This window comes from Dasypus novemcinctus, chromosome 8, assembly GCF_030445035.2.
Source record: "Dasypus novemcinctus isolate mDasNov1 chromosome 8, mDasNov1.1.hap2, whole genome shotgun sequence".
In the NCBI taxonomy this organism is placed as follows: domain Eukaryota; kingdom Metazoa; phylum Chordata; class Mammalia; order Cingulata; family Dasypodidae; genus Dasypus; species Dasypus novemcinctus.
Genome location: NC_080680.1, coordinates 93,026,098 through 93,048,924, shown reverse-complemented (window position 1 = coordinate 93,048,924; position 22,827 = coordinate 93,026,098). Strand labels below are relative to the sequence as shown.

Here is a 22,827-nt window from a genome sequence, read left to right as displayed (position 1 = left end):
ACTTCCTAGGCAATCTCTGCTTTCCATTGATAATGCATCATTTAATATTCACCAAAACACAGCAGTGTGGTCAGCACAATTACCTACTTGATCTCAGAGTATTTTTTTTAAGTATCTATTAACATCTCTTTAGATTTTATAGACAACTGTTATACTATGATTTGCCTATTGTTTACTTTTTTTTTTCCCTATTGTTTACTTTTAAACTCACTGACCACTGCAGAAGCGGGTACAACGTTAACCTGAAAGTGATCTTAACTGACTTTTGGTCTGCATCAAATTTCATAACTTGGGTGAACAAAAACCAGTCACCTGAAATTACAATTTTAAATAATGGAAATTTTTTCAACCTGTTTTAAGACCTCAGGGACAATGAAGAACATTAAATGCTCTGAGTTACAGATAAAACTGATCTAAGGAGCACATTCTTTAGACTGATAGTATCAGAAAAGTTTTATTGAAGGATGCTCACATTTCCCTTTACTTCCCAAAATGACAATAACACTAAAGTCACGGCCTCTGAATCATTTCAAATTCCAACTTTAAATCATTTACCATTACTTTAGCAGACTTAAGTCACTTAGGATACTTGATACTTTCAACTTTGTCTGCAATTTCCATTTTTCTTTAACATACAGAGGTCCCAATGAATTGGAAGCAGACAAAGCTTTCAAGAAAATTTGAAAAGATTAATGTGATTTAAAGGAGGACTTGACATTACTGAAGGGGATTTCTAAATCATCACAATCCCATGCCTTTGTTAGTTCCAAATGTACGTGCAGAGCCTTAAGAACTCCTCCCCTTTAGTGAGAAGGTTGGGAGACCCTCATTTTCTTTTTCAAGTGATCTAGCAAATCTTAATTTTTCTCATACACTTAAGAACTCCAAACAAAATAATGTGAATGGAAATAAATTTTCCCTATATTGAGAAATGAGAAGAGAATCCTAATCTCATTTATAGTTCATTCTTAGACCTGTTTACTACTCTTAATTGGAACAAGACACTATTGTTTTTAATATAAAACACTTAGCTAGATCGTATTTTTAGTCCTATGTTTCAATTCCTGCAGATGTCCACCAAAAGGAAAAAATTAGCCACTGGTAACCAGGTCACTTATCTGTGCTATCCTCACGTATCAAGGGTGTAATGGTTTCTGACAGGAGACCCTTATTCTGGTCTACAACCCTGCATTCTAAGGTTCTCACAGCACTTGGCCCAAAATTAAAGGGCCAAGAGAGCTTCTGACACTTGGTGCTTCAATAACAATGAGATGATGGAAAAATAGAAATTTAAAATATGTCATCACCTCCAAAGATGAATAGGCATAAAGCACCATCAAAAAATAACTCCTCGAGACATCCTTTGGTACCTAAACAAAACAATACCACAAAATCAGAAACAGGAGAAACCTACATATTAAGAATAGGATAGTGAGCAGATGTAGCTCAAGTGGTTGAGCACCTGCTTCCCACATATATCCCAAGTTCAATCCCTAGTACCACTTTAAAAGAAAAAAAAAAAAATAGGGTAAGTCACTTCATAAAATGCCAATGAATTTATTGAAAATAAATTGATACCCCCATCAAAAAATTAACACCCATCAAAAAACTAAGCTGATGAAGACTGCCTTCAAGTCTTAGGTACCCAGGCTTGATTAGGGGTGAGGATGAAGCAAAAAAGAGGAATAAATTGGTACCAAGTAGTATCCAAACATATTGAACACTCTTTCAAAGGTGACAATGGAAGACCTGTGGATCTGTTCATGGAGATCAGGGGTGGCAGGTCCCGGGGGCCCTAAGGAGGGCATACCTATGATGAAAGAGGTCTTAAATGGACTGTCATTCAGAAGATACCACCAAAGAAAATTCAGGAAAAGATTCTCTCATAAATATGTTTGCGACACAAGATCCATCACACTCTAAGAAGAGTCTGCCACATGCATGATCTTATTCCTATCTTCTGCCAGACACAGGACAATCTACAGAAATTTTTAAAACTGCCCCCATTTAGGTCAGGTCTGTGTAACATGCAAAGACATATGCAGTTTCTCTATTCTTAGTGAGAGAACAGAAAAACCTGTTATTTTGAGATACCTTGACACCGAAAGCTTAGTTCGCAAGAAAACATTCCATGTTGCAGCAGCATTTACAAATAAGAGGATTCCTAGACAGCCCAAAGTCCAGAGCAAAAAGATGATAGTACAGGCTCAAGCCTGAGGGAGGCCACAGCAGGACCACCACAAAATGACACTTTCCCGAAAAACCCGTCTTCTCAGCAAACACAATGTCGACACCAAAGAGCATTCCAACTAACAATAGTGCTGTGTAAGGTCTGGAAGAATCAGCAACCAAGTTGGAAATGTTTGGCACACAACTGGAAAAATATCTGGAAGTTAATAAAACCACAAAGCTTTACATACCTCCATATCTGGCTTAAACTTATCTTCAAATACAGCCATTGCAGCCAAGGAACCAGAACCTGTAAGAAAAAGATGCCCTTTAGTATGTTTTACCTACTCCCACCTTCTCCATCTAAAGTTTACCTCGGGGCAGCAAAACTGACAGAACACCCTGAATGCCACATTCAAGTCCAATGTAAATATTAATCCTACAGGTCTGCATAAACCAGGTAAACACTGATCTTCAAAAGTCTGGAGTCACACTCACCACTATCTTGTACAAACCTATAACCAACCCTACTTCTACTGGCAGGAGTAATTGTAAATTATTCACAGTAGGATGCTGAAACAGGAAAATGAGATTATGGAGAACTTGGATTTTTTCATAAAGTGAATGTCACGTAATTTCTTATATCCTATTCTGTGAATCTTGGGCTTCACAACACTGCCTTGGCAGGATGCTGGGCACAGCGCTAAATACCAAGCCTGTTAGAAAGAATGGATTTTTTTTAATGAGCTGGCCTTGGCGCAGTCACCTTGACACGCAAGGAAGAAACTACTACACCAGCTATGGTAATAGGGCTGCAAGCCGCAGTCACCAGGTTATTCCTGCTACAACTGTAAAACACTTTATTATGTGGCATTTATTTGCAGCTATTATTTTTAGTTTGTACTTTGAAGAGTAAAAGCAGAGTAGACAAAACGACAAAGAAACAAAAATTTAATATCACGATAGCAAATGGCTGAAAGGTTATGCAGCACAGATATTAACAAATAGCAAATGTATCCTTACAAAAGTAGGATATAAAGGAATTATGAATAAGTATGGGCTTTCTTTGAATGGTTACAAAAGGCAGCTCAGCACTATTTGAAAATTTAAACTTGCTTTGTTCGGAAACCAGAGAATCTTTAGGAAACGATCATCTTGTCTTTACAGGGTCCTGGCAATATTTCAGGATACTCTACTTTTGGAGAGAGGATAGAGTTGCCCACAATTTTTTACTCCAATTAGAAGATTTTTTTGGCATTTATTACTTTTTAACTTGTTTTGCATAACACTATCTATTTAGCTAGGTCACAGAGAAAACCATATTTTCTATTTAAAATGATTTGTGTACATCGCTTGACCACCTCAATGGTTTAGCAAAGGAAAAAGGCAGCGATTAAACAGTTTCAAATGAGGTGTCCTGCTGATTTTATCAAGTCTGCTGAATGTATAATGAAAAAGGAGAAGCTGACAGCAATGCTGCCTTGAGAAAATACAGACTACCTTATCTGAACCATTTAAGGAGGTCCAATTATAGATCAAATTTAAAGGGGAGAAACAGCAGATTTACAGACACAAATCAATGAGCACGGTAATCCCGATGAATGTGACAGATATTCCTCTTATGGAATATTGCTGCGGCTGAGGATCATTACCTTCACAGTCCCAGATACAGCACATCTAAAGCAGTAGGAAGCTTCAAGCGCACACCAGCATTACAAGCAATGACTATTCATTTAGTCTTTGGGAGCAAAAGACAACCCCATTTTCCCCTCTCACTTTCTTTCTCCTAAAAAAAAAAAACTAAAGAAAAGCTAAAGGGCTATTAAAAGCCCTTTGGAAAGGAGATAAGAAATTAAGCAGATATAAACCAGTATACTCAGATAAAACTGGCATATATAGAAGAGCAAATAAACCCAAACGGCTGAATTTCAAAGTAAACATGTTCTGAGAATCTGGAAAAAGGGTCAAATTCCACTAACATTTTATGAATCCATGTTAACTTGGAGATGAAGAAGTCAAGGGCAAAAAGTAAGCTTTCTGTTTTAAGGCACAGGTAAGACCCAGTCTTGGGCTTCATTATAAAAACTAGCCAATTCTACGTGAAAAACAAAGGACAGCTGTCGTGAAGAAACAGAAGTGCAATGAGCAATCTCAGGGAAAAAAACCTCCAAATACAAAATACTCTGCAGACAGCCCTAGAGCAGACATGCCCTTTCCAACCTGGGTCAAGAATATCTGCAAAAAGCCCAACAGTAAAGGAACCAGAGGCCCGAAATAAACATTAGAAAAGGACGAAGAAAAGCAGGTATTTACCTAAGTACTAACAACTTTGAGGAAAACTGTAAAGAATTACTGTAAAAAGAAAACCAAAACTTACCTTAAAGGCATTTTTCTTTAAAAATTATTAGCCCTATTTTTATTCCTGTGACATCCATTCTTTGGTAGTTTCATAATAAATAATTTTTACTCTTTTATTTTTCCTAGGCAAATATTTCCTTCTGCTCAGTTTCACCTAATATTGCAAGAAATGGAAAACATTTTCCTCCCAATAGAATTTTTCCTTTATCAAAAACTTTTCTTCTAAAAAAACAAGTAAAATAAAAACTTTTTTTCTGCTTAGAAGCAACACTAAAAGATACATTTTTTATAAATGAAAATAACAAACTAAAAACACAGACTCTTAGAAGAAGAAGAGATTATCCAGTATGGGGATCCCCTCCACATTATAACAGGTGATCTTTATGACATGAAAGGTAAAGTACATTAAAAAAAACACTGGGGAGAAGAGGCTGTGGCTCAATCAGTTGGGCTCCTGACCACCATATGGGAGGCCTTGGGTTCACGTCCCAGGGCCTCCTTGCAAAGGCAAGTTGGCCCCCCTGCCCAGAGAGCTGACAGCCCAGCCCACACCCTTGCCCTGGAGAGCTGATGCAGCAAGATAACGCAACAAAGGGAGATAAGCAGACACAGAAAAAACATGCAGTGAACAGGCACAGAGAAAAGCAAAACAAGCCACAAGCGGTGGGGGAAATAAATAAATAAATCTCTTTTTAAAAAAAAAAAAAAAGACACTGGGGCTTTTGCTAACTTGCATTTCTGGCTTCTGGTTTTTACAACAAGCACCCCTGCCCCAACAAATATATACACACACTCAGAGTGAAATTTTCTGGGAAGAAGGAGTTCCCTAAACTGCCTGATTCTGCTTCTCCTGAAATCAAAGATAAGGAAGCCCCAAAATATTCTCAAAAAGAAAGGGAAATTAACATTAAAAACAATTTCTAAATTATTTGCAAATTAGCTCCTGCTTTCTAGGAAATACACAGAAGTGCTAGGAGGAGTACAACTCACTTTGTCAACAGGCTTCTTAGTGACTCTGAATACTGTATACTATTTTAAAAACTGGGTCAGAGTTTCAAATATGACTGTGATTGCCCAAAACGTAAGAGAACAAGATGCAAATCCTCACAAAATGTCAAGTCCATGCAATTAGGGGAAGGAACAAGATGGCCATTGGAGAAAAAAACAAATGGTAAACTCAATGAGAGTAATACTCTTGAAACTTTCATTAAAATTGCCTAGATATTAGTGCAACACCCAAAACTCTATATACTAAGTCATCAGAAAAATGCCCCATTAGTACAGCACCAAGTGGCCTAAAAAAACCTTTAAATATTATATCCCACTTTTCTCGTAAACCACCATAATGTCCATTTTGGTATTTAAACCATCTACCTAATCCTCTGAAGGCTCATGTACCCTGATTTTCTATTCCAAAAACAACAATGAAACATCAGAACTGTCTAGTTTGAATAAATGAACAGAAAAGCCAGGGGACAGTTTACCCAGTACATGTGGCCTCTGCTTTAGATAGTAGATGTGTTAGGTAAAGGGAATCAATGTTAGAGAGAATACACTTTCAAGAAATGCAGGATGAGCTCTAGAAGGAAGGTTCATGAGGCCTGCCCTCAAAGAACTTATTGTGCAGTAGGGAGGAAAAAGCAGTCAAGAAAAAAGAAGTATTTCTTGAGCACCCAAATATACCAACCATGATATGTGGTCATTGATTCATACCAAAACAACCCACTAAAACAGTGAAGCTTCTGGTCTAGGGTTATAGGACTAATAGCACAGGCAGGATTCCTGCCTTAGGTGCAACAATAAAATTTCAGAGGACACAGCAACCTTGCATGATCAGGTTTCTTTCTCTCAGACCCTTTCTCTCCTAGTACACACACTTCATATTCCACCAATTCCCAACCCATGCCATTTCAAGGCTATCATCTCACCTGGGCACATGATATTCCCTTTACCCACTTGACAGTCTATAGAAATCCTAGTCACAGCCTTCAAATCCCAACTAGACACTGAAGACTCCCAGAAGACCCTGATTACCACCCCACACACACATTAAAAAGAGCAATCACTCCCACCTCTGTGACTTGTCCATCCTGTCATATCTGCACCTCCCATACCTAGCAGTCTCTGGCACACTGCAAGCACTACGTAGGTATTTGCTAAATTAAGCTGCAGAGAATTGTGAATACAACTGTCTAAATGGAGGAGCCAGGGAAACCCTGAGCTCGCCATGAAGGAGTAAATGCCTTGATGAAATTTTTTTTAAAAATTTATTGCCTAATTTTCCATTCTGGGAAGAATATTAGACAAATTCAGCTGTAAAGCAAGCTCAGTTTTTAAAAAGGAAAATCTTTAAAACCACAAAACCACATCTTCTTATATGTCTTAGTCTGGGTCTAAACCACTGTAATATCGTAGGAGTGAAATGTCCTCCTTGGGTTTCTGCATTCTACTACCGAAGCTATCTCATCAGTAGTTTCCATGTAGCTGCTCCTTAGCAACCTCCACCAAGTCTGTCTTTTTCAGCCCACCCACAGTTACTGAGCAGCCAGTGTTGCTTTGAGAACAAAGCTCTTTAAAACAAAAAATGTGGTGCAATTCAGTGACCAGCACTGAGAAAGATGACTATGCGCAAGAAACTGTGATGGCTACCAAGTTACCCTCTCACCTCCAACACCTGCTGTCCTCCCCCAAGCTCACCTCCATTATCACACCCACCCACCCACCCTGCTCAGCCACTCCTGATTCACAAAGCACCCAGGAACCCAGCTGTGGAGAGTCAGGGATGGGGAACTGGATACACAACACAGCACTCTTTTAAGGGGGTTTCCATGACTGCTCTGTACGCCCCAATTCACCACATTCCACTCAGGTGGGCACCACCTCGACTCAGCCACTCCTGCTATATGCTCATTAAAAACCTCCTCCTACTGCAGATGCTCGTGCAGAGTTCCTGGAAGAGAACATGACCTTGCGCCCATGTCTGTCAGACCCTGACTCACCCACAGACCACCAAGGGGACACTGTGGGTGGCCTAACATCTGCTGCCCTCCAGAAGGGGTCCCAAGCACAATGCCCCAAGGATCATGTTTCTACTTGGCTTTATCTTTAATAACAGACCAATCTTTTAAAATGAAGTATCTGTCCTTATTAATAGCAGGCCACTGGCTTTGAAAAATCAACTGACTTCTGTAGGTATTGTAAAACGGAAGCCCTGATACTCAAAAGAATATGTGCAACACGCAGAACATTAATAACTAAAAAGAGCACATGGATGAGTATCGTGAATACCCCAATAAAGAAAAGGACACAGCAGTTTACTAAAAAGAGAAAAGGCAGAGGCCTATAAACATTTGGAAACATTGTTCAAGTTCACTAGTCACCAAAGAATTATGAACTGAAATAAAATAACCACTTTTTTGCTTTTTACTTTAGCAAAGATTAAAAATACAACACCCAGAGCTGACAAAGGTGTGTGAAATGGGAATTCTAACACACTAGTAAAAGCATAAACTGACACAACTTTTCTAACAGTCAATTTAGAAGCATTGATCAGAAATCACCAAGCTGGACATAAATCCCAATTCTACTATTAAGGAGTTATTCTAATGACATAAATGGACAAGCACTTGAATCATGTATATAAAAAGGTCACTGTTTAGACTACCAAAAATAACCTGGAGGTAGACCCCTGCCCCAATCAAGATGGCAGAGTGAGACTCTTTACGACTCCCACCCCACAGAAAAGCTTTAAACAACCAGCAACAACTGGCAGAAACATCTTTCTCAAAGCACCAGAAAACAGTTAAAGAACTATAGTAACAGGACAACTGCCGAACTTAAAAAAAATTTTTTAAGCCTACTTAATTAAAAGTAGTAGAATCTCTCTACAACAATAAAAAGACAAACGATCCAATTAAAAAATGGGCAAAAGACTTGAATCACCAATTCTGTCCAAAGAAGAAATACAAATTGCAAAAAAAACATGAAAAAATGTTCAGCATCACTAGTAATTTGGGAAATGGAAATCAAAGCTACAATGAGGTATCATTTCACACCTACTAGAATGGCCACTATTAAAAAGACAGAAAACTACAACTGCTGGAGAGGATGTAGAGAGATAGGAACACTTATTCAACTGTTAGTGGAGGACTGTTTGGCAGTTCCTAAAGAAGTTGAATAGATTTGCGACGTGACCTTGCAATACCACCACTAGGTATATACCCAGAAAAACTGAGAGAAGTGACACAAACAAATCTACACACTGATGTTCAGAGAGACATTATTCACAACTGCCAAAAGATGGAAACTACCCAGGATAAACAATCTGTGGTGTATACACCTGATGGAGTTATTATGCAGCTGAAAGAAGAAATGAAGTCTTGAAACATATGACAACATGGATGAACCTGGAGGGTATTTTGTTGAGTGAAGCAAGCCAGACACAAAAGAATAAATACTGTATGACTGCACTACTATGAGCGAAATATATTGTGTAACCTCACAGAGTTCATAACTAGAATATGGGTCACCAGAAAATAGAATGAGGTTAGAGAATGGAAAGGTGAGGGTTAACTTGTACAGAATTGGTAAAAAAAAAAAAGTTGTTTATCTTTGGAAATGAATAGAAAAGATGAAAGTACAACATAATGTTTTTAACTAGCAGTACTATTCTGTAGGTGTAACAGTGGTTAAAAGGAAAAGTCTAAAGTCAAGTCTATTACTAGAAGGAAAGCTAAAAATGTAACACAGGACTGTACAGCACAGTAAAACCTCATGTATGAGAATGGGTAAGACTGCATATATAAGACTGTTTTTCTTTGAAACTGAACAAATGTATGTTAATGTTACAAGATGTTAAAATCAGGAAAAAAAAAAAACACATTATGCTAAGTGAAAGAAACCAGACACAAGGTACTACATATTGTATGATTCCATTTATATAAAGTATAAATATAAGTCAATTTATAAAGACGGAATTAGATTAGTGGTTATGTAGGGCTAGGGAAGGATAGAGAGATTGAGAGGTGACTGCTAAAGGGTGTGGGGTTTTTCTTTGGTGTAATGAAATTGTTCTACAATTTTTTATGGTGATGAATGCCCAAAACTGTGTTTATACTAAAATCCACTGGTTGTATACTTTGGACAGACTATATGGTATGTGAATATATCTCAATAAAACTGCTTTTTTTTTTTTTTTTTTTAATCAAGATATTATTGTATTTTCAAAAGGATAGGCATATAGACCAAGGAAGTCAAATTGATAGTCCAGTAGTAAAAGCTTAACTTAGGGCATCCTGAGAATCCAGACACAAGCACACATCCTAAGGTCCTTTTCCCCCCAAAAAAGTCCCTTTGGCTGTCTACAGGGAGAAACCCTGCAGATGCAGGTTGATTCTTTACAGAAACTGTCAGTCCCTATCATCCTCCTTCATCCACAGCAAAGTAGATAGCTGCTCCCTCCCAGAGGGGCACCAGCCCTGCATGGCCCGGGGGAGATAAGAGCCCAGACCTGGTGGGAGGCCCTCAGTTCCAAGCATCCCAGTCAGTCACTATCTTCATCTTCTGATTCTTCTGATTCTTCTGCTGACTCTGATGCGCTCTCTGGCAAGTCATCTCCCATCTGTTCGAATCTTCCAGACTGTGCGTCCCACATGTATTTGATGGTCACCTTGAATTCAGCCATCTCATACCCAAAAAGCTTCAGGATGCGGGCCTGCTCTGGAGTCAGCACGTCACCCTCCTTGCACACCTCATAGTCGGACAGCAGGGTCACCACACCTCTTTTGAGGGCAGTGGGCAGGCCGAGCTGCCTCAGCTGCGGCTCCATGGAGTGAGGGAACTGCTCCAGCGGCCCGGGATCCAGGCTCACTGTGAAGATGGCTTTGTTACCAGCTCGGGCGTAGTCCATTTCTGTGTATTTCATGAACCACTCATTTACTTCTTGTTTAGTACGGTTGGTGAAAAGGAGACCAACTTCACCCCTCAATTTCTTGCTCACCTGGTGTAGGTTGTCTTTATACTCGTCAGAGGGGCTTCGCCCCAAGGCCACCATCATCACCCTGTTTTTGCCGAAGAACATCCGGCTGTGCTTCCAGGCATCCCGGATGTCCTTTAGCTTGCTGTTCCTCATGTTGGCCACGGAGAAGATGAAAAGGTACTTGTATGTGTCCACACATTTCCGAAGCTCTTCTATCAGATTCTGTTTCAGTTCTAAGCCTTTCTTGGCAGTTTTGGTTAAAGAAACTTTCTTATCGCGCTTGGATTTGGGCATCGCGCAGAAGCCACGTGCGTTGGTAGGCGGCGATGTTACAAAACTGCTTTAAAAAATAAATTTTTTAAAAAGCAGTAGGCTCTCGTGGTGCCCTGGCTTGCCCCTCCCCCACCCCTCACACCCCTGGTACAGAGGCAGCCCTCAGCTGGCCCGTGCTTCCAGTGCGGAGAGAGGACAGTAACCCTCATGCACACACTGGAGCATAAATGTTCAGCCCCATTTGTCTAGTGATGGCCCTGAGGGACTCAATGTCCAAGAACTTGCCCTTGAAGAACTCAAAGAGCTGTCCTACAGAAACACTGTGGGACTCATCAACACAAAAAAAATTTTAGAAAATAAAATTGTTGGAGGAACAATAATGAGAGGGACAACAAACAATAAAATACTATATGTCATTAAATATGACAAAGTAGAAGAAGCCAACGCATTATTTTTTGGCAATGGAAAGATGTCCATGTATAATATTTAGTAGGAGGATGAACACATTCAAAGCAATATTAATAGATATATTTATACAGCATATATTACAAAAATCTGGAAGAATAGTTTCCCAGCTCCTAAAACAAACACCAACAATGAGATGGCTTAAACAATGGGAATGTACTGGCTCATGGTTTTGAGGCTAGAAGTGCAAAATCAAGGTACCAGCAAGGTGATGCTTTCTCCTGAAGACAGTGGGGTTCTGGGGCTCGGCTGCCAGCATCCTTGATCCTTGGCTTCTCCATCACAGGGCTATGATCACATGGTAGCATCTTCTTTCTCTTCCTGGTCTAGTGGACTTCCAACCTGTCTGCTTCCCATGGCTTTTCTCTCCCTTCTCCCCCTTCTCTATAAAGCCTCCAGTAACAGGACTAGGATTGATCCTGATTCAGGTAGGTCACACCTTAACTCAAGTAATCTCAAAGGAGCCTCTTTACAATGGGTTTACACCCACAGAAAGGGACTCAGATTAAGAACATGTTTTTCTGGTACATAACTCCAAGCCACCACAAATATAAATCAAAACATTGTGTTTATTTTTGGGTGGTGCTATTTTGTTTATTTGTATTTTCTAATTTTTCTTCAATGAATTTGCATTCTTTGCGATTTTTTTTAAGGACTAAGCTTAGAGAAAAGAAGAATCCAACACTGCAAAGGGATGGGGGAAAAAAAGCAAAAAGACCAAGACCTTGCTAGCTGTCAGTCTTCCTAAATAATAACATCAGCAAGCAGCTTATTCCTTAAATTTGTATACAGGGGACTCAAGGTCAATCCATGCAGAGTCAATAGTCCCAAGGAACCATAGCAATCAATCATCACAAACAAATAAATACACCATGTCTCTCTTTACCACCATCCTTAGAATGGTCTTAGAGGTAAAAATCATCTTAATAATGAAGCCCTTTGAGAATATCAGTACCAAGCCAAACCCCACTTATCCAGAAGTCTACTCTGGGGCAAAGTACTAAACAGATTACAATGAAAATAGATGTAATATGTGCATATAGTATTTAAGATATTTAATATCTTAAACACAGTCTCATCTGTTTGCTCTTATGACAACAGACAGGGCAGGCAGTATTAGTACCACTTAGAAGGATAGACTGAAGCTCAGAAAGATAATGAACTTATCCAGATCACCGAGTCAGTGACTAGCAAATCAGGGATTTTTAATACAGATCTTTCTGAATTTAAGTGTGTGATGTTCTTTCCATTCCAGCATGCTGCCTCTTAAAAAGCAAAGCCAGGGAAGCCGCTATGGCTCAATCAGATGAGCTCCCATCTACCATATGGGAGGCCCTCGGTTTGCGTCCCACCCGCACACCACGGAGTACCACCCAGCCCGCAGACGCTGCAGAAAGCCGACTCAGCAAGGTGACACAACAAAAAAGAAGGAAGACAAGCAAGCACACAGAAGAGTTCACAGCGAATGGACACAGAAAGCAGGCATCAAGCAAGCCACAAGAGGGGAGGGGAAATAAAATAAATACAGACACAGAAGAATGTATAGCGGATGGACACAGAGAGCAGACAGCACACAAAAAGCCGCAAAGGGGGAGGGGGTTAAAAAAAAAAAAAAAAAAGCAAAGCCAAACACCTAAAATCAAGATTAGCAAGCCTGGAAGAAGCAGCTATCCTTCCTTAGCTCCCAACCCCCAAAAAAGCCTTCTTTCAAATTACTTTTTCCTCAGATTTCAGCAAAATGATTCCCACACATCTGGATATAATTACCTGGCATTGTTTTGCTTGTAAATTCAAAATGAGACTGGAATTTTAGTTAAATGTTTTAAATGATTAAACATATGCCACTCAATGATAAGCAATGCCACTCGAATATCTAATCTAAAAACATTTATATTTAAAATAGTTAGACCTACAAATGGACCCATGTCTGTGTATACCTCACCAAAAAAAAAAAAACAGATCTGTGAAATAGTCTCTGTTTCCTAAACTTCTACTGGTGTCTTTAATCTTACCAGTAAATAGCTCAGTTTGAATCTAACTTTTTCTGAGAGAAAAATCCAACTCAGGACAATATCTGAAATGTCTCAAAAAATTGTACAATCTTGCTCTACATATTGCTCTACTGCTTCATACATTTAAAATTACTTGCATTAATATGGCTTGGGTACTAATATCCAACTTAGCAATTCTATCATCTATGTCATTAGACTTGCTGAAGAAACAATAGTGAACCCTGCTTTTCTAAAACCTGCTGCTCTAAGTGAAACTCTAAGAAGGACTTAAAAACCAGTAGCTATACAATTTGCTTTTTCTAAAAAGGTCTATCTATGTTCACAAACTCTCAGATTTAAGAAGAGGAAAACATCTATTGGGGTCTTTTATGTCGGATCCTGAACTCAAGTGCTATAGGTGCTTCTCCATTTTACAGACAAGGAAATTAATACTTGACTAGTTTAAATAATTTGGCAAGTGAGTCAATAAGAAGTGGAGCCAAGATTCAAACCTAGGTCTCGTGGTTCTTAAGCTCACACCCCTTTCAGAAAGGGCAGCTTGTTACTCCTTCAAGCAAACAATTCCCACGTGCCCACACAGAGGCAGGCTCTAAGAACATAAGGATGCAAAGGACATGGCACAGCTCTAGAGTTTCCCAACTGCTTTCCTTTGGCATACCACTGAGGTTCTCTAGATGCTGCAAGGTACCCAAACGGCTCCAAGAGGCAGATCACATCAAGCATACTGTTAAGGTTGCTCCTTCAAACTGCAGTGCAGTAGCCCTACTTTCCTCACTCACCAAAGGAGACAAGAGTATCATTCTCAGATGGTTGTTGTGAGGGTTGAATGAGATGACATGTAAAGCACAAGGCCTGTTACAAAGCAAAGTCTCAATAAAAGCTAGCTAGTATAGTTACTCTAAAATAAAGTCCTTTTTCTCCAGGAGCTAATATTCTAGACAATCATTCTCAACAAATCCAACGGAAACAGAGGCCTTCAAAATATCTTCTCTCCATGTCATGAAGTTCTGAGAGGTGCTCTTCCCAAAATCCACTTAATCAGATCTCTTCAGGAAAAAAAGTTGCTCCTTTTAAGGAGTAGTACACTTTAAGTACCTAAGGACCTGTTTGCCAATGAGGCATGCCAAGATATAACATGCATGCAGGGTTAAGAGTAACATGCAGATATGGACACAACCAATCCAATGTCCACAGAGAAAATGTGGAATGGGTGTGGAAACGGTAGCCATGGGGGCTGCTGGGTGTGGGGAACGGGAGGAAGAGATGAGATGTGGAGGCGTTTTCGGGACGTGGAGTTGTCCTGGATAGTGCTTCACGGACAATTACGGGACACTGTAGATCCCCCCAGGGCCCACTGGATGGAACGTGAGAGAGTCTGGGCTATGATGTGGACCATTGACTATGGGGTGCAGTGATGCTCAGAGATGAACTTACCAGGTGCAATGGATGTATCACGATGATGGGAGAGAGTGTTGCTGTGGGGGGAGTGGGGGGCGGGGGCGGTGGGGTTGAATGGGACCTCATATTTTTTTTTAATGTAATTAAAAAATAATAATAAATAAATAAATATTAAAAAAAAAAAAGAGTAACATGCAGAATTTTCTAATCCATCAGTGTGAGCTCTCCCTGAGAGAGGACTTACCCTTGCTCATGGCCATTCATTCTGAGTAAAATTTGGTGCTTCCCACAGCCCTATGGATTGAGATCTGTTTTCCACTCCGTTCCTGCCCACAAGGCCTAGTCTCCTGGTGCCAATGCTTGCTCTGGAGGCCAACACTACCAGTGTGTGAAGAGCCGCTTCACGAATAGAAAACTGTTAGTGCCGGGGAGACTCCGTACAGCCACTAGAAAGCAGTGGGGCACCTCTCACAACTGGGTAAAACCAAGCCACAGACTTTAAAAGGTTTAATTGTATGCATGCATTTCATTATTCGAAGTCTTGGCCAAAAGCCTTCCTAGGCAAGGCAAGGCAAGCCAAGCAATCACACAATCTTGCATCGCTTGCTGAAATCCAGAATTGTCCTTTGTCAGCATAAACAGTTTAATTTGATGTTTTCACTCCTGAGTAAGCACTGAGTATTACATTTAAACCCCTCATGAGGAGGAAGAATGCTTCCTTTTCATCAGCAAATGTACCTCAATGTCAGAGCCTCTACCTTTTATTCCCAAAGAATTTTTAAAAAATTATTACATTGTATATGCTTAGAAATGTTTTAAAGCAACCAGACATTTCACATAAAAACTAATTTTTCAAAAAACACAGTTCCTTTTCTAAATGTACTGAAAAGTAGTCAAAAAGGAGGTAAATTTTACTCAGTAAGTAACTTAAAATATCACTTGAAGGGAAGAGAGATTTTTTTTTTCCTTATTACAACTACACTGTCTCATTGACTAACAGTCAGGGGCATCCAGGCCTAAAACGGGAAAGATTTTCTTTTAGTAATGTATTTTAATGAAATGCCACAAGGTATAAAGAGAGAAAACCATTCCCCTTAAAACAGAGGAGTTGCCCAACCCTACGTCTGAAGGATAAGATGGAGGATGAAAATTACCGTAAAAGATGCCTCTCAATCAGCCTCCCACATCGTTAGGCCCTGCCAGGAAACAGCAGCTCTCCCTCAGCACTCTGCTGAGCACAGGGCACATACTTCCTCCTGCTGCAGGAGTGCAAGGCAGTCTGAGCTGACAGCTCTCCCAAAGATATCCTTCACTCTGGCCCACATTTCAAAATAACTTCCCCAATTGCAGGTAACTCCACTTTGCAGGCTTTTTCCAAGTTTTCAGGTCTCTCTGAATCCTCAAGGACAAAAGGACCATAGGTTTTAAAAATTTATAATGCGTACTTAGTTTATTGGGGGTTTTTTTGTTTTTTGGTTTTTGGTTTTTGGTTTCTGTGTATGTGCTTGAGGTACCAGGGGCTGGGGATTAAACCCAGGACCTAATATGTGGGAAGCTGGAGCTCAACCACTTAGCCACATCAGCTTCCCTGAGTTGGTTTTATCATTTATTTGCTTGCTTTTGTTTTTTTCAGGAGGTACTCTAGGAAACGAACCTGGGACCTCCCATGTGGAAGGTGGAAGCTCAACTGCGTGAGCCACATCCACTCCCCTGTAGACTTAGTTTTAATCATAAGTAAAGGTTTATCTTGTCCATAGACACAATAAGAAGTCCTACTTACTGAAAAAAACTGGCTAGAGCACTTTTACATATACCTCTCATTTAATTCATCTGTGGACTAAATGGTATTATCTTCATATTGGAGACAAAAAAACTAAGTTCAGAGAGATGAAAGAATCTACCCCAAGTGACACAGCTGTTAGAGGCAGAAGTATCTGAACCCAGATGTGGTTGACAGTGAATCCCTAGTTCTGTGAACTACACAACGAAAAGTCTTCTGATATACAAAATGACTTTCCAGTTCATCTAACCAACGTAAAAGTAAAAGAACATCAAGCACCATGTGATGAGAGAATAAAGGCATTTTCCTTTTTTCTTTAGTAGGGTCAGATCTGGTCCAATTCTGAAACAAGAGTTGATGATAAAGATGAATTAGTTACCCTGACTTTCAAAAGGAGTTTTCAAAGCAAAGACTTAAAACTGTGAGTACTGCATTTAAGTGTTCTAAAAGGAAACCGGACAAGGGCTTTTATTTGGATATAGATTAAGGACCAAACTGAAATCAGAAAAGACTTCACAGTAAAATGTCAGAACAGAAAAAAAAAGAGGAATAGAACTCTATACATTAATTCAATACCTCACCACTTTACCTACAAGAGACATTTAATAATTTTTTTTAATGCAGAATTAAGAACAAAGTCTATCTCTAATTAGAAAAGATTAAGGACTGGCCATATGACATTCCCTGTAACAATATGATGAATTTTAGAAGTAAATATTTTCTTATTTCCTAACATAATGGCACCATCTATTGGCTTAGTACCACCTTTGCAACAACCAGAACTCTAGATGCGTAATTCAACTTTCATGGGCTTTTGTTCCCAGTTGTTTTTTTCTCAGCATTCCATAGCAGCATACAATTCATGCATAAAATTCATACACTGCACATTTTAAATCTTCTCAAATGCATCTCTCTTATACTATTCAAAGCAGGAAAAACTGCCAGACAAATCTTTGTACACAAACCTGTGCACAGAGAATGTGTCAGCACTAAAATTATCAAAACACCATGTACCAAACATCTACTATGTACTAAACACAAAGACTCTTACGTATGTTACCTCACTTAATCCTCACACATTTCCCATGGGACAGTTCTTCTAACCATTATTTTACAGAGGAAGAAATCGATACTCATGGTGAAACAGTTAATAAATACAGGACTTAAGATTTGAACCTAGTGTGACTGCAAAGATAAGTTCTTTTCACCGTGCCACATAGCCTCAAAACAACAACCACAACAACAACACATACTTAAAAAGCACATTGGGTTTACATTACAAAGCATATTTACATACATTACAACATGACATTTTCCAGTCTCAATAACCCCTTGACCTTCTCAAGTCAAAAAAACAAGCAAACAAACACAAAACAAAACAAAAATCCATTAGCTTCTTTTTACAAATATGAGGTTCAGAGAGGCTAATGACCAGGCCCTAGTCAAGCAGAACTGAGACTAAAGCCAGGGCTTCCATCTCTTTTTCTAGGATTTTAAGTTATACCTTTGGTGGTTACAGAAAAGCCCCTCTGGTGACTATTTCCTGGACCAGCATAGTTCCTCCATTCCATAGCCCCCGACCCACAAGGACAGAAGGACAGAGATTCAATAGGATACTAATGGAGACAAAGAGACACATGCTTATGGAGCCTCCTGGATGTAATCCCATAGCCCACAATAGTTCAAGAAAAAATTTTCAGCAAGACTAAAGACTAAGAAGTCCATATGTCCTCTGAGGAGGCTTCTATATAAGCCTATAAATTGAATACAGCCACTGCTAAATTCACACCTGATTTAATAGTTGAAAATGAGTATGGAACATTTGCCATCTTGTAATACACTACTTTTGTCAAGTCACTTGGAAATACATACTAAAACTATCTACAAAAAAGGTTGCACTTTAGTGTAAAAATATAGAGTAAATATATGTCTGAATTCCCTATCAATAGTCCTATATTCAAACTTAATTCTAATACTCTTTTGTCTACACGGCAGGACATCGATGTGTTTACTACTCTGTCTCGAATCTTTTTAAATGCTAGGGGGGTCCTTTAAACTGGAACTTAGTAAATGCATTCCAATAATGAGCAAACTGTATAACCAGTTTACGGTGTTAGAATTTTACCTGGATGGTCCTGGCAGTGACCCCAAGTCTTTCCTAATGGGGCATACCAATGTTTATTCCTTCAGTTAGTACTCCTAAATTGTCCAAGGGCCTCATTTCCAGGAATGCTGCACTTGAAATTTTATTCATGTTAATTCTCTATGTGAAAAAGTGGACAAAAATAAAAATTTTATGTACCTTGCCAGTGCCACTACAAGAACTGCCAAATTATTAGCAAAGGATGATCCCCAAGCTTCTTGTGACAACACTTCACAGTTTGTCCAATAAAGAAAAGCTGAGAAGTTATAAGAACAAGCTGGGAGGCAGACTTGGCTCAATGAATAGAGCGTCTGCCTACCACATGGGAGGTCTGTGGTTCAAATCCAGGACCTCCTTGACCCGTGTGATGAGCTGGCCCACATGCAGTGCTGATGCGCTCAAGGAATGCCATGCCACGCAGGGGTGTCCCTGGCATAGGGGAGCCCCACGCACAAAGAGTGCGCCCCGCGACGAGAGCTGCCCAGCGCAAAAGAAAATCCAGCCTGCCCAGGAGAAGCACCGCAGACGGAGAGCTGACACAACGAGATGACGCAACAAAAAGAGACACAGATTCCTGGGCCGCTGACAAGAATAGAAGTGAACACAGAAAACACCGCAGGAAATAGATAGAGAGAGCAGATGGGGGGGGGGGGGTTTAAAAAAAAAAGTACTACAAAGATTAAAATAATAAAGCAACTCAGAACAGTTGCTGGCATTGCAGGTACATGAATATAGCTATCATTATTATTAACATCATGTCCACAAAGGTTTTAGGACAAAACTGTCTAAGGGCCACAATTCAAAAAGTTCAAAATTTCTCCCAAGTAAACCCTGGGAAAGGACACTCAGATAAAAGAGGCTCCTGGACCTAGGGCTCAAAGCAGCATGCAGCTGTGCCAGCATGGTAAAGATGCACAAGGCGAGACAGGTGTCTTCTATTCAATGTAAATTAGGAGTAGCCTTCAGGCACATGGCCAGTCGCCAATGCAGGCCCATGGGTAGAAAAATTTAGACATCCTGGTTTTATGGGCAATTTGCAGCTTCCAGCTCTTACTGTCAAATCACTCTGGGAGAAAAAAAAAGATTAATTAGAAAGTTTTGCTTTTATTTCTCAAAATAAAAAACTCATAATTTAACTAAAACATGAGAATTCAGATGAAATATTCATTTCCTCACTTAAGCTACACTTAGAGAAAGCCTCATTCCCCAGTGAATGTTAATGTTCCATGGGATCATTTTATTTAAGAGGGCCTTCTATTTTATTCATAGTTTGAGGTTTGGTTTATAGTGCACCCAAAATAAATAACATGAATTTAAACAAAAACTACCAAATTTTGGCAATTCTGGAGTTTTCTCTTGATATCCAAATATCCAGCTCCTCACCCCCTAAAAAAAAAAAAAAAAAGGAAGAAAAATAACTGCAACAAAAACCCAAAGCCAGAACTCAATTCATTAGGAGGAAAGGTAGTGTACAGCTATTACAATGGAGAAAGATGCATGCAAGCCTTCTCAAAAGTGAACAATGGCAAAAAGAATCTAAGAAGAGTGACAAAGACAAATCTCAGGGCAGTACAAAACTGTATTTTATATTCTTTGGTAAAAAGGCTCCTCTTCACAATGGACTAGGATTAAAAAGAAATAAAAATCCTGTTGTCTCAGGGTGGTAGAACTGTGGATAATTTTTCGAATTTCCTTTGATACTATAAAGCTGTTTCAATAAATACTGTTTTAAACATTCAGGCTAGAAAATCTGCATATTGAGTATTAAAAAATCTGCAAAACAAAAAAATGCCCTTTGGGAATTTGTATAAATATTTTTAGTATTTGGAAGCAAAGCTTAATAGCTTAATGAAATAACATCTGTAAAATAATAAAGTCACAGCAGCTGTGTGCACTGGGGCTTAACGAGGGTTCAAATCCCAGCTTTGCCACTTACAGCTAAGTGATAATAGATAAACTGCTAAAACTCTAAGCTTCAGGTTTTCAACAAAAAAAACAGCAATAGCATCCCTTGCATAGAACTTTAAATGAAAAAAATGTGATAGCACTCAGCAGATTCTCAGGCACAAAGGCACTCCATAAATATGTTTTAAATTTGAAACAATACTAAACTTAAAAAAAAAAAAAAGGAGCTATCACATAGCACATAGAATGCTAACCTGGGGCCGCACAAATGGAACACAATCTGAGCCAACTCTACTTCAGGGTATTGTAAGCTATTCACAAACAATAAACAGCAGCTAAAGTTTCCAACACTAAATCTCATGCATTCTTTGACAAAGGCAAGTTAGAGAATCAGAAAATTAATTCCCAATCAAATATTCACTGAGTCACACAGGACTGTCAGACTTTGGGAGTAAGGACAAAGGTTTCTTTCACAGGGGTGGGAGAGGCAAGGACTAGAGAAAGTGGAATATGGCCAAGGCTGGAATCCTGGAATCTGTTTCATACCAAATGCCCTGGGAGGAACTTGCTAACTCAGCCTGGGGCAGTCATGAGGCAAAGGCTTCTGGGCTAGACCTCAAATGATGAGGAGGAACACTCTAAAAGAAGGCAGACTAGCAGGGTGGGAAAGCCTTCAGAAGAGGCTAAAGGGCCTGATGCCAGAGGCCCAGGGTGCAAGCAGAGAAGGTACAGGAAATGAGACTGGGAAAGGGATCCAAACCCCAACACCAACTGCAGTGTAGATTGCAGTATCCTGTACTCAGATGCAGTGGTCCGCTCTGCATGATTTTTGACACTGTTCTTGGCCACCTGGCTCCAAATCCAGTGGTCATCCTCCCAGCTGTTCCGTGAGCCACCTGCTACCCTTTGAAAAAAAAATTCCTCAGTGATTCTGTTGCTTGCAACAGAGACTTCAGACCAAATACATTTACCACACTTAGGATTTTACCTAAGGTGTATACTTACACAAGCACACCAAGACACATGCTTGTTGCAAAAATCTGAAAACCAAAAAATCCATCAATGGAAAAATGGGTCAAAAATGCAATCTATGCATTATACAGCCATATAATGCAATTCTCTATAGCTGTTATTACAAAAAGATAAATATCTACATATGCTGACAAAAAACCTTCTCCAAAGTAACTTCAATAGTAAGAAAAGAACACTATGTATAATATGATCTCATTCGTGTATCTTTAAAAAGGACAGCACTAGATAGATATACAGATATATGAAGATATACTCAAAAATTTTCTGGAAGAAAACACAATAAACAATAAAGCCGTTACTTTGAGGGAGGGATATAAAGACTTAACTTTCACGTAATACTTTGTCCCAATGAATGTTTTACCATGTTCGTAAATTACTTTCATTAGAGAATGTTTTAACATCACTTGTGCAGTGAGAACTTCCCAAACACGTGCCATCAACATTTATTCTCTCATTACTGTTACCTTCCTCTATGGCACTTATCACATGTTCTTTTACATTATACTATATATTTACCTATTAAATATTTGTCCTCTCCACAAGGCTATAAGCTCTAAGAGCCAACACTGTGTTGCCCACTATATTTCCAGTATGTAGCACAGTGCCTAGCACATAATAGGTGGTAAATAAATATCTGACAAAGGAATTCAAGTATCCTATTCTTTTAAGACTTAGTTCAAGTGAAGTGAAGCTTTTCATGAACTCCTCCAGTTTAGAAGTGACCCTTTCTCCCTTGGATCTTTGTACCTATTGCCCTTGTTAGTTTATACATCTATCTCCCCCACTCAATTTTATCTTTTTTAAAAAATTTATTTATTTTATTTCTTTCTTTCTCCCCCCTCCACCATTGTCTGCTCTGTGTCCATTCTCTGTGTGTTCTGTGTCTGCTTGTGTTCTCATTAGGCATTTCCAGGAACCGATCATTGGACCTTCTGGAGTAGGAGAGAGGTGATCGTTCTCTTGAGCCACCTCAGCACCCTAATCTACTGTGTCTCTTATCATCTTTCCTCTGTGTTGTTTTTTTTTTGCATCATCTTGCTGGGCCAGCTCTCCACATGGGCCAGCACCCCTGCGTGGGTCAGCACTCCTGCACAGAGCAGTACTCTGCGCAGGTCAGCACTCCACTCAGGTCAGCACTCTGTGTGGGTCAGCTCACCTTCACCAGGAGGCCCTGGGCATTGAACCCTGGACTTCCTATGTGGCAGACGGGAGCTCAATTGCTTGAGCCACATCAGCTTCCCTCAATTTTATCTTGAAGGCAAGGACCCTTACACTCATCTCTAACTGTGATGTCTACTGCAATGCTTTTACACGG

General features: G+C 39.5%; 1 protein-coding gene and 1 pseudogene across 1 annotated transcript in view; both read right to left on the bottom strand.

Moving 5' to 3' along the window:
- Positions 1-22,827, bottom strand: part of PSMB7 (proteasome 20S subunit beta 7) — a 70,074-nt gene that overhangs the window by 29,005 nt on the left and 18,242 nt on the right. The window contains exon 6 of the mRNA XM_004463416.3: positions 2,421-2,479. Within this exon, the coding sequence (XP_004463473.1) occupies positions 2,421-2,479 (59 nt within the window). The remainder of the gene's footprint in view (positions 1-2,420; positions 2,480-22,827) is intronic.
- LOC101420968 (mRNA turnover protein 4 homolog pseudogene) lies at positions 9,785-13,835 on the bottom strand (annotated as a pseudogene).